The 13,456-nt window shown below is 42.9% G+C and overlaps 1 protein-coding gene across 1 annotated transcript in view; it reads right to left on the bottom strand.

Annotated features, from left to right (window-relative positions):
• The window catches only part of CAMK4 (calcium/calmodulin dependent protein kinase IV), a 1,546,801-nt gene that overhangs the window by 466,710 nt on the left and 1,066,635 nt on the right, over positions 1-13,456 (bottom strand). Inside the window, exon 5 of the mRNA XM_069625488.1 lies at positions 84-156. Coding sequence (XP_069481589.1) covers positions 84-156 — 73 coding nt within the window. The remainder of the gene's footprint in view (positions 1-83; positions 157-13,456) is intronic.

The raw sequence follows: 13,456 nt of genomic DNA, 5'->3' as shown, positions 1-13,456 counted from the left end.
CATTCCCACTGGCAGACAGATGTAGTAATCACCGAGGGACAGTGAAAGACTTTGGTTAGTTTGTGGTGTTAGTTAATACTCACAGCTACCGCTTCCAGGATTTGCTTCACGGCATCCGCAGCATCGCGCTCGCTGTAGTATCCTTTCTCCACGATCCTGCAAAGAGAGGCAAGGATGTTACTTGGACTGATGGATTGGGGGCATTCCTGGGCAGAATGGTACTTGTGGTGTAGGGCAGGAGTTACATAACAGGTAGGCGCTTCTGCTGTATGCATATACCCAGCATCTGGCACACTGAGCCCAGCATGGTCAGATTGCACTTCTTTCATTGGCTAAAGATGATGAGAACTTTATGGTAATTGGGGTGGACTTCATGAAAAGAATGTCAAGATGGCACACGGGTGGTGGTTCCCTCACTGCATCTCTTTGAGCTAAGTGGGGCACCCACTTGGAGCATTCTATTGTTTAGTGCATCCTGTTGTAGCTTTGTTTATTGCTGAAGCCTGATTTTTACTAGCAATTATTTCTATTCAATTATTAAAAGTTGGAATTTGAAGCTATTTCTAACTCATTCATAAATACATTGAATTGAAGAAAGCAATCATTTTTTTAAAAGCGTGGTGATAAAGAATGCACCGTTTTCTAATGAGAACACTAGTAGTGTTTTATGTGCTATTTGAGTCATCATCATTGCTTCTTGGAGGTGTCTTTCCCCCCAACAAAGAAGTGGTTCAGTTCTGACAGAGATAAGACCCGTTGAATTTGTTTCGTAGAATGTTGGTTCCCCTGAATTGTCAGTGTATTTAGGTTTTGATGTATCACACTAACATTTTACAGATTTGTTTGGTTTCTGAGCAGAATTTCTTTCTGTGTTTCTGTTAAATCACATGCATGGGCGACAGATCCCTGGAAGGCACTGGAAGATTCTGATACAAGGCCCCCTTCACCGAACCCCAACTTTCCTGAGCATTTCTATGGGTGGCTGAGGTAACCTCCATCTGCTGCTTTCTATTTGTTTACTTCAAGTTCGACTGAGTCCTAACAGTGTAGACATAGTAGAAAGACTATCTTCAGCTGAACTAACATTCATAATTGCTGCTCTGCTGTGGAGGGTCCTTCCTTCCCCTGTAGGGTTTTAAAAATAAATTAGGCTTTTAATATCAACACTAGTTTGTGGTACAGTTCAAGACCCCCAATCGACCTACAAATGGGTTAGGTTTTTGGGATATTTCAGGGGTAGACCAGAATATATTTAGGGCCCACAATTAAAAATATCAGCCCAGTGTATGCACAGAGCCACCAGCTTCATGTAGTGGGGCCATTTTAATTCAGTTTCTTGAAGAGGGAGGATCTATTTTGATACAGAATCTCCCCCATTTGATTTATTCTTCTACATTTCTCACAACATAACGGATGATTTATACTAATACATGGCCTTCCCCTACCAGAGGGGAAGGTCTTTTCTGATGGAGAGTCTCCATTTCTCAAGTGGTAGGGTCTAGTCAGATGCAAATTCTCCACTCTTCGGGGAGGGTCATTTTCCAAAGGAGAGTCTCCCTCTTCAAGCTGAACATGTATTTTGATCCTGAACCGCCCGTTCAGAGAGTTAAATAAATTTGGATGCAATGTCCCACCCCCTCTTTTCATGACAGGAGTTTTTGTTCCTATCAGGGAAGAGTATCCATTCTGGGGAAGATGTATTCTGGCACAGAGTCCACATTCGCACAGTGTCCATTCAGAATGAAAGCCCTTCCCATTCAATGTGTAGGATCTTTTCTGTATGGAAAGTTCTCACTTTTAGGGCCAGGCATCTATTCAGACATGGTGTAGCCCCAGTTCAGCTGGAAGGATCATTTCGGATACAGAGTTTCCCCCTTGAAGGGGGCGTGGAATACATTCTGATACAGAGGCCTTTGAAGGGAGAAGATGTATTCTGACAAACCGTCTGTACCTGGATGACGCAGCTAACATTCTGGCAGAGAGTCTCAGACGTCTATGGAAAGTGTCATTTCTGATTGAGGGGGACCAAATGGGAGGCAATTCTGATACATAATTAGGACTCACAATCAGAAGTTCCTCTTCTGAATCAGTGTCACCCACTTCCAGTAGGAGGGTGTATTCTGATATTCTGATACTAAGGGTCCCCAGTGAAAGGGGGCAATCTAGTTTTAGTTGCTTTCTCCCCCCTTGGCAAAGGAGGATCCATCCTGATATCTTTTTCCCTCTATGGTTTCTAGTCTGGTAGAGAGCCCCACCCTTCAGCGTGAAGTCTCCATGCTGATACAGAGTGACCCAACTTCATTGAAAGGGTCAATTCTGATTAAGTGCTGCTCCTAAAATAAGCAGGTCACTTCTAATGCAGGGTGCTTACCTTGGAGAAGAGAGACGAAGAGAATGCGAGAATGCATTCTGATACATAGTCTCGCCCGCTCTTTTATTGCAGAATCTCTCACTCCGTTCTGGAGCAGATTCTTGCCACTAAAGGTTGCGAGACAAAAAAGAAGGCATTGATTAAGAAGGGAGGCTGGTTTTCTTAGATGCCATATCTATGCCAGTTCTTTGGGCATGTCCCCTCTGCACGCGTAATGCTGTGCAAGCATTTCTGGTCAGAAGAGGGCATGCCATTGGCTCATTCAGGCTGTCTTTCAAGTATAAGTGAAAGATGTTTGGGAAGAAAGCAGAAGGTGAACACCAACAGTCAAGTTGTCTGAATGCTTCTTGGTTAACTTGATGTATAACTTGATAATTGACGGCAGAAGTGTTGCAAGTGGAGTTTGTGGGGTTGATAAATGTGCATTTGTATTGCTTCTGTGTTTATGGTTGACTTCATTGCCCATTATAATGCCCTTAAGAGGAAATACATCATTCATAATAGATAGAAACATCTTGGCCTGAGAAATGAAGACTTGTGTCACTGTGTTAACAGTTATTGCACACAGATCAAATCACTCTCAAAAAATCCCACCACCCAGTAAGGAGATGCCCTAAACTCACCCTCCAGGGTGCTAGCTGCCACTCCCTCATCCCCCATGAGGAACATGCTCTGTTGCTCCTCCACAGTCCCTGCCTCTCTGTGGGCATGCACTAGAGGCCAAAACTCCATGGGGTATCTACAGGATGCCCTTCTATTCCAGCCTCCATGCCGGAAGCTGGCCTCCTCTGAAGGTGCTGGCTCCTCCCCCACTTCTACCGGGGCACCACCAATGCCTCAGCCACCGCCGCCAACTCAGAAGATTGCCGATGCTGCTTGGCCTGGGCTTATGTCAATAAACAGGAGTCCACAGACATCATAATGTTACCCCTTGCTCATCACTCATAGGGTGATCCTCCTCCTCCGGTGTGGCAAAACAGTGCTCCTCCTCCTCTGCCTCCCCTGCAATCTTCTTCCTCTTCCTCTCCCAGTGTCGTACATGCACCGCGAGAAACTCAAATGGGAAATGGCAAAGCTGATTGAAAATCGTGTGTGCCCACATCCCGAGAGCCCACAACTATGAAACAGCAAATGAACACTGATAACCAATCCACAACCCTAATGCAACAACAAGTAAACAAATCCTAAACTATACAATCACCATAACACTGAACAACAAACCAGCCAATGGTGTGGAAATATGTCAGTGACAAACATGCAATGGGAAACTGGGAAAGGGAAACAAGTCTTGGGGGGCTTAGTAGGCGTTTTGGCCGTGTGATTATGGGTCGGACATTTTTGGGGTTTTAAAACGGACACAAAAGACAAACGACACAAGAGGAAAGAGCAATATGTCATGCTACAAACCCTCAAACCCCTGCCCAAAATGTCCCCCCAAACTCGAAACACACACCTTCAAACAGAATCCAGCAAAAACCAGAAAGGGGCAGGAAGTGAGCTCGTGCTTATGTGGGCATCAAACATCCTTGCACGAACGGAAGTGACCTCGATGAATCGAGCCGAGAGCGTCCGGGTCAGCTGGATGCACTTGGTGAGTAAGCAGGTGATGGCACCCGCGACCCATGGCTCTTGATTGAATGATGAATTAGGGATCAAGTCCATGAAGTCTGCCGCAAGTTTATTGGGGATTCATCGGCCCAAAAGCCTGTCCATCCGATGTAAAGATGTGTGTGTGTATTAAGTACGACCATCCAGGCTTACAAGTGACATTAACAGATGCAAATAGAGTTATTAAAATGATAATATTTTTGTTTGTATTAATTCTCTTGCCTAAGTATGTGAAGCGACACAATACACGCGTGTGTCTTCTTCTACTTCTGACAAAAAGGGCACATCACAGGCAGCTGTTCAGCCATCAGCCACACATGTATCACCAAAATGAGCTTTGGGCAGCCCAATGGCGCCCGGGTAACAGACAACATATTATGAAATTCATCATGAAGCCCGTATTTGCAAAGCCGGCAAAGATTTATCGGCTTTAAGCAAAACGGGGAGGTGATGGCTCTGGAATGTTTTGAATAAATCATCCCACAGTCATTGCTTGGGGCAACCGTCCAGACCATCGTTCGCTTGCCAAGCCATTTCAACAGGAGAAAGAGCATATATAAATCATCAGGCTTGGCCCCACCCCAATCGGAGTTCAGCCCGAACTGCAGGTCACATACCCTCTGCTCAAGACCACACGTATCTCCAGTCATGTGTCAGGCTTACTGTACAGTATTCAGACTTTTCATCAAAAAACGTTTTATCTAAACATTTTCCATCGAATATTTTCTAATGAAAAAATGTTAATCGAATGCATTTTTGTGTGGTGTAAAGGGTTAATTTTGTTTGCAAAATGTGTGGGGTGGATTTTTAAGGGTCCTAAACTGGGGTTTGAGGTGACCCCCCAAAAAAGAAAAAACAATGCATTCGATGAAAATGTTTTCGTTACAAAATATTAGATGGAAAAATGTTTAGATGAAACATTTTCGATGAAAAGACATGGAACCTCACTGGACTTTGTCCTTGAGGTGTAGCTTGGGTCTCTAGCATGCTCTGGACCCACGCCTTGGCATGCCCATCCCACTTGTGTCAATAATACCAGTCCTAGTATATGTGGGGTGGCTATTTAGGGCTGCTAAAAAATTATGCCATCAAGCCAGTGATCAAATCGGGTTTACCCCAAAATACCGGAATAAAAAAGGCTGAATTCACATTTAGTGCACATTCGGACTGCTAGAAAAGCTTAAAGCCCATAATACGGAACAAGGGAAGCAGGGGTTGCGGGGGTGTCCCGAGCTTCCCTAGTTTGGTATTATGGGCTGCGGTGGTTGCAGGGTTGTCCCCGCTTACATGAAATGCCCAGCAGAGGGCCAAATACCCAAAAGCCCAAAAGCTCGAATTACAAAATGCGATCAAGTGGGTTTTGCAATTTCTTAATTCGAGCTTTTGAGATTCGGTTTCATAACGTAGATCCATCAAATCACCAGCAACCAAACACTGCTATACGCTAAATAATACAGACATTTTTGTCAAACCACGTAGAACTATTATTTAATGTATATTGACAAAGGGCTAACATGTCTGTTTCCTGCCAGCAATGGAAGAAGCTCTTGATGGCGTAAGAAGTGGTGGCACCCACCAGCCCACCAGTGACCCTCCCAGTCGGGGTCTGCTGCTTTGAATGCTGCCTCTTCATGTGGACTTTGTTGCTAATTTTCGAAAACAGAGTCTGGATAGTGCCCAGTGTAGCGCTACATGAGCCAAGTCCTCCAGCTGAAATGATCTGCTCGTGATTCTTGCTACAAACTAAGTTCTGGAGAATTTCGGTGTCTGATCAGTAATGTAATTAGATTTGGTTATCCCACATAAGAGAGGACTGGGGTGTACATGAGAACAGAGGTTCGCTGATATCAAGGAAGAGTGGTTCTATCTTTCAAGATTAAAATGTGTTTAATGATCGGTGAAAGGTTCATTGACCCGCCCAAAAAGTGCTCTTCCTATGGGTGGAGCAACTTAACCATGACTACAGGGCAGCTAACGCAGTAGCAATAGTACAATATGAGTCGACCAGACTGTCCACCTTGGAATGTTACCCTTCTGTCAGAAAATAATGTAAATAGTTTATCTAAGTTCTGACAATGTACAATGTACACTCGTATTATAACTTTTTAATATATACTGAAAGTGATCATTACAAATGAACATTGAAACAGTTTTAAAAAGTGCCCCTTTACAATGTTAACACAATTAAATAATGTATTTTAATAGCTTCTTTTGCAAAAAAAAACAGCACCTCCCCCCCAACCCTCCCAAAGAGATCTATTATTCTGCTGCAATCTTTCAACAGCAAGGGTGGCTCTAGAAACTCACACCTAACAAGTGACCCATGCCCAGGGAGAGAAAGAGAAAGGGATAGAGAGAGAGAAACTGGGCAACAGAGTGAAAGAGAACGCAGAGAGAACGCTAAATCGGCATATTATGCGCCGCGTTACAGCTCATGTTTAACACAGACGAACGCTGGACAGCAACAGGATTGGAAGCAACAGGAAGTAAATACCAAAGGGCAGGGAGGATAGCTCAGCGGCAACCAGCACGTCTTGGAAGCAAGTTGGCGCAAAGCAACACAGGTTTGAATCTCAGGTCCACACATAGAAAACTCTTCAGTATTAAGCGCTTTATATAAAACCAATTATAATTATAAAAGCTTGCATTGTGTGACCAGCCGGGAAGGGAAGGGTTCTATACAGGGGTGTTGCTTGATCTGGAAAAGATCCGGGGCTGCGCTAATGTCGGGATTTTCAGGACCTGGGGCTAGCTAGCCTTTTGGTTGTAGACCCTGAGATTCTATCCGGGGCTACAACCAAAAGACCAGGGGCTAAAGCCCCCTAACCACCCTCTCCCCCCTCAGCAACGTCTCTGGTTCTATCTGTAGTGAAAGGATTCATTATGTCTCATAGCACCAGCAGACATTTTTCAGATATTCTCATGCTAAAAATGGAACATGCTTGAAAACTGTTTCCTGTGCAGCTGCAGAATCGACACTAACTGAAACCGTATTGCAGAGGTAGATGGCTATGTTTCCATGTGTTGTTTCCTGTCAGCGGGGACAGTTTTCATTGGCTCTTGGTAATGTTTGCTTTGCCTCCCTGCTAGGTAATTGTATGAACACCTGGTAAATAACTCTCAGGTGCGAGTATTATGCTTTTCAATATGAGTGCCTCTGTGCATTACTTGTTTTGGTTCATTGAACAGAGAGAGGCGTGAAGAGGAAGACACGGCAGCCACATTTAAATAGGTTGGAGAACACAAGCAAGCCAAGAGGATTCAAGGAAGTTGTGGAAAAGAACATTTGTAAATGCAATTGTAATTGTTTTTTTATAGAGCGTTGATACACGGGTGAAGTGCTTCAAAGCCCTTCAATACATCATATTACAACTTATTCCGTGTTAGAATCTAGTTCAGGGTCCCGTGCCGGCCCTAGGATTTGCATATGCAATGACAACAGTGACATCACAGAAAATGACATCAGAGATTGCTGCTTTAATACTGGAGGCGATCATGGAAAGTTACATTAAAAGGGGTTGGCAGAATCATGCGTTTGGCTTTTTTGGAGTAGCAGACAGTGTAGAGGAGCAGGTGGATGCATTTTTCCTAACTTCCGCCCCCTCACTGCGTCATTCTGGAACATCAGGAGAAGGACCCTGTGTGAGACTCCATGTGTAATGCCTATGCCTCATTGAGTGTTTGAGAGACATTATGAACTCAAACAACCATATCGAATGCACCCTCACACTGAAAGTGTGGACGGATGCCCTATGGAAGGATGTCAGCATGCAGCATTGGACATTATGGTGCCTGAAATCTGACGAGGGCAGAGTGATGTCATAAAGAAGATATACAAAGCCATGTTGAAACGATATATGGAAATGCTTACGATTGATCATGTAACTGAAGCGATAAGTGAAACATGTATGAAACGTTAAAGTAATCAGGAATGCAAAAGAAGACAAAGTAACTTGCTGACCAATAAGTGTAAATACGCAGTAACGCAAGATAGAAAAGATACATAGAAGCTTGCTATAGAGGAATATATAACGTAGCAAGGACGGCCATAGTTTGAAAATGGAGGATGGCTCGTGTAAATATTCAATTCAGCTACCTCAAAAGCCATTCAGGAGATGCTGGAACAACAGCTTCGTGTGCAAAACAAAGAGGAAAAAATGTTGGCTTGGGATCAAGTATGCTATTAATAAGGAATAGCTGCAAAGTGCAATGGGAGGAAGACCGATGCCATGGATGAGACATATTTCTCTTAGATTAAAGAAGAAGAAAACATCTGAAAGAGCCACATATTGGACAATTAAAAGTGTATAAAGTCTATATAAGGTAGAGTGAGCAAGTCTCTGGAGGCCAAGAGGAGCAATGGCACCCAGTACAATTAAATCAATTAGCAGTAAATAAGTGGCTGAAATTGACAAATTCGTGGTCTCTTCACATGTGACTCAGAAGTCGAATACAAGGGCTATTCATTAAGCCTGAAATGAAGATAGCGATGTGTTTTCACTCCCTTGAATGTCCTAGAATAGAGAACAGGCTGCAAGCTCAAGTACAGACGGGAAACTTTGGCTCATGAGCGGACTGATGAGATGATGAACTAATTGGGAAAGTAGGGAGTAATTTGAGGTAATCCAAGCACCTGGGTTTTAGTTTCCTTGCGTGCTGCTAGCCGAACCGGAAATCCAAGGTTGAGTGAGAATGCCAACCAATCAGATAGTACGAACAGTAGAGATTGACTTGTCATCATGGGAGACACTCCTCTTCTACACTTATTCAGGAGATTGCCAAAAAACACAGCTTAGATTAGGAAACAGAATTTGGAATGGGTCTGAGGCACAACTAATAAGACACGACTAATAAGACACCTCCCCACCCTTCTGGTCCCCGCGTGGTGTTCCCTTGTGCCCCCCCTACTGTCTCCTCACCTTACTTTCTTCTATGCACTTACTCTATCAGAATTGTCCCTGGACCTAATATGATAGCAACCTCGTCTGTCTACTCTCCCCTTCCCATACTTGTTTCTGCCCCTCCCCACCTCCCCCTCCAGCACTATCTGAAATGTCATCAGGCCTAATACGATAGTCGCTTGTTTTGTTCCTCCCCTCCCTTTCTGAACCGCTCTCCCTCACCTTTTGTTTTCTCTGGCTCTACCAGAAATGTCGTCCAGCCTAGTACGGTAGTCGCGTGTCTGTTTCCATTTCCTTCCCACTCTCCCCCCTTCCTTCCTTATCGATGTCTTAGCTCTTGCACTATCTGAAATGTCGCCTGGCCAAGTACGATAGTTAATTTCAAATCCTTACTGTTCATGGCCTGTCATCGTATGTTCCTATGTTCCCTCCCTTGCCTTGAAGCGCTTTGAAACACATTGTGTATAGGCGCTATATAAATAAACAATCATATATAATATATCATATATGCTGTGGCCTCTGGAGGATTAATTGTCAAAAACAGTACTCTGACATATGACAATGGATTTACATGCTACATATAAAGGAAAGACGTTACAGAAAATGTTGGCTGTTTTGGAGCTATGGAAGATGTATCAGAGTGAGAAAAAAGATCCAGCGGAGAAGACGTGGATGCTTAATCAGCATAAAGTGGAAGATAAAACGCCTTTGGCTCCACTTTTCCCTCCTGAAAACAAGAGCGTAGACACAGAGGAGAAGAGTTGTTATCCTTTAAAGGAATTGAAAGCAGTAGCGGGGTATGTTAATCCAACATATGAACCCCCTGCTTGTGAGTACAATGCGGATGAGAGTAAAAGCAGAGAACACAAATATATCGCGACTCACAATGAAAGTAAACAGTGTGATGAGAGGAAGAAAAGACTAAATAAACAGATAAAGATAGAGGAAGAAGCAGAAAGAAATAAAGGACAAAGCTAATGGAATACATTACAGAACAAATGGATGGGAGGACAGATATTACACAAGCTGGATGATAAGGTTATTGATGGGGTTTGAGAAAGAGAAGTGTGAGAAGAGCGGGAAGAGAAAGAAAAGAAAGAGGAGAGGGCATGTAAAGAAGAGAAGGAAAGAGAATGTAAGCAAAGGGAAGAACGAGTAAAACAACGCAAGGAAACAAAAGGAGAGACTAGAAGAGAAAAGACAAGAGGAGTTAGAAGCGCAAAGTATGCGAGAACGTAGGTTGCAAAGAATGTGAGAGGAAGTTGAATTAAGGAAGATGAGGAGAAGGGAAGAAATAATTAACAGAAATAGGGGACTAAAAGATGACAAGACAGATTATCTATGTTATAAAAGCATAGTGCTGATTGAAGCCCAAGAACAACTGGAAAAAGAGAAAGCGTCCCAACATCCACGCAGGGAGCTGCAAAAGGTACAATGAATACCATCATGGGTGGATGTGTGAGACACAGAAGTCGTAGTGAAACGACTTGGGGATTTATATAGGAAAATGAGAGTTAAGGAAGGGTATAAAAGCCAAGAGAACATAGAAGGATCTCTATCAAGGGGAACTGGAGGTAGGTCATATGACGTCATAACAGATGAGCATAGAACGCTGTCTTTAAGTAGACTAGATCTTGATGATGCTGAAAAGGATAACAGCCATACAAGCTGGGGCATAATAATGTCAGATGGAAAAAGGGAAGAAAAGAGCTTGAAGGGAGGGTGCATACAGATCATCAAAAGAATCAAGTGTACAAAAAGGGGTAAAATTGAAAAATTTAGAAGACCACAAAGAGAGAACACCAGAATTGACACCATACACTGAGGGACCACAAGCTCAGTGTAGGGGATGTATCTCCTCCTTATGTAAGCAGATTAAGGGCACTACCAAGACAGATACAAATGGGCAAGACTAGCACTGCCTGGAAGACGAGAATTGTATGAAGGTATGATTATGGACCAGGATCTTCACAATTCCCATTATTAGAGAAAGGAGTGGACGACCACAATATATACGGTGGCCATAGATCGATAAAGACAATTTAATATCTGAATTACAGAGTTTAACTTCTGGTACAGGAAAATGGATTCATGAGCTAAAGCGAATGACATCAGGAATGATGTTAGCTATAGGCCACATAAAAGGCTTGCTAGTAGCTTTCATAGGGGAGAGAGCTGATGACATTTGGAAACGACTGCACAAAGCATGACACATGAACAGATGTATTGCGGGTGGTCAGAGTGCAATACCCCGATACATCAGATATGGGTGCAATTATGACTAGGAAAATGGGGGAGAATGTAGAACTTGTTGCTTACATTGAAGATATTCAAGAGAAATGGCACCTTGAGAATGCATGAACCGCAGGATACAACAGTAGCATTATTTTACCACATTTCGTGTCAGGGACTGCCCGAGCCAGTGCAACATCAATTGAAAAAAACCAGTGGGGATTGAAGCGAATCCATGGCCAGAAATACAATTGATGATTATGCATGGCTGCCGATTGTTACGAGAGAAGAATAAGAAGAAAGACGAGAATAGAAAGCAAGACGAAGCAAAGTTAGTCCAGAAAAAGTTGTCAAAAGTAGCCACAGAGAGAGCGGTATTGACAAGTATTGATGGTGAGGTGACACCGGAGATGCAATGAGTGCAGCAAAATAACGTAGGGTATCCCACAGATCAGAGTGGGTAAATTCTTTGCCCAAGAGGAAAAGGGAATGGGCCGAGAGGAGGAGGATGAGGTGGATTTCACCACAAGTGCAATCACAGCAAGTACCCATGCAAGCACAACTGGTACAAACGCAGCAAGCACAGTCACAGCAGGCTATGGTGCCATGATGGAATATGACTATAGGAGTTCAGCAAGCACTTGCACCCAAATTTGGGAGTGGGACTGTGCTAGGAGGCAAGACTTTCGCAGACACAGGGATGAATTTATATCCACAATAGGATGTCCCACAGAGCGACCTGATGTGTTTAGTACTATCAGAGACACCAGAACCCCAAGAGGAACCAAGGGTCAAGGTGACAATAGGAGGCAAGTCATTTTCATTTCTTGTCGACACCGGAGCAACTTGTGCCTGTGTCCATGAGGGAAAATATCTGATGTCAGATATTGCAATGAATGCACAGGGATTCTCTGGGGTGATAAGTTTAGTTCATTTTACAGACAAATTAGCAATCTCTATAGGAGAACATGACATGTTTATGCCATTATTTTATTGTAGGCAAACTCCAGTTAACATATTGGTGCATGACTTATTGACGAAACCTAACATTACGATATCTTTTACTGATGAAGGAAAAGTGTTTTCCACTCCAGGGATACATTATATGAATGTGAAAGAGTTTATATTAACTTTTACAAGCCAGGGAGTGTTACGAGAGGTCCCTTTGGACCCAGAAGTATTTTTGTACAGAGTGATTGATTATCATGGTTGCCCATATTAATAGGTAAACTATTAAGAATACCTGATGAGTTTTTTTCACACCAGAAATCCCTATGGATTATGAAGAAGGGCAGATTATCCCCTTGGAGTTAGAAGCAGCAGTGGTAAGAGAGGGAAGGGTGGTTCTTCATTTGACAGATGATGAGGTAAAAGAATGGAGATCAGCGATAGCCCTCAGTGAAGGAAACAGGCTGAAAGATTTGACAGATAAGGAGTTGTTTAAGGATCAGTATTCAGATGCTGAATTAGTATTTTTCATAAGTTTCACTTTTTGGATAAAAGTAAAGAATTGAGAAATACTGCAGAGAATGGCGTTGGTAAAAAAGACACCGGCCAAGAATTTGGCCAAGAATTTGATGGACTACACGTCCATAAGATGTGTGTCTATTAAAATGGGTAGGAGCAATTTAAATCAAGTCTAAACCAGGAACACTTTTGCCATGTGCAAAGCAATACCGCATGTCCAGAGAGGTAGACGAAGGCATATTCATGACCATTTCCTCTTTGAAGAAAGCAACAAATAATGGTATCATCCGATTCTCCATGTAATACGGCTGTGTACCCAGGAGGAAATTGACAATGCGGTTATAGAGATTTATTCAGGACCTTCTCCCTCTGAACAATATACTCAAATCTGAGTTTCCTCTAGTTCCAGATCCTGCAACAATATTGTACAACATCCCATCTAAGGCCAAATATTTGACAGTCATAGATTTAACAAATGTGTTCTTTTCAGTTCCCCTTCATGAAGTCTTACAGAATTTGACTTTCTTTTCATATAGAACAATCTGCCTGAAACATACTTGATTACCCCAGGGGCACTGTGAGTCCCCTTCAATAGTTTATAGAGTTCCCCAGATGGACTTAGGCAATTTTCAGCTCAAAAGTGCAATAGTTCAATATGTGGATGACATATTGGTATGCAGTGAGACACAAGAATGATGTAGAGAAGATTTGACTATACTCTCAGAGAAATTATATAAAGTGGACAAAGAGAAGTTATAATAATGTCAGGAAGAGGTCTTGTATATATGACAGTTGATTTCTAATAAAGGGAGGAAAGTGACGCTTGAAAGAGCAGAAGCAATTATGAAGACCTCAGAACCTAAAACTGTGAGGGAAA

Source organism: Ambystoma mexicanum, chromosome 6p (genome assembly GCF_040938575.1).
Source record: "Ambystoma mexicanum isolate Mex_15411 chromosome 6p, UKY_AmexF1_1, whole genome shotgun sequence".
In the NCBI taxonomy this organism is placed as follows: Eukaryota; Metazoa; Chordata; class Amphibia; order Caudata; family Ambystomatidae; genus Ambystoma; species Ambystoma mexicanum.
The sequence above is the reverse complement of the archived record's forward strand: the minus strand, read 5'-3'. Positions and strand labels throughout refer to the sequence as shown.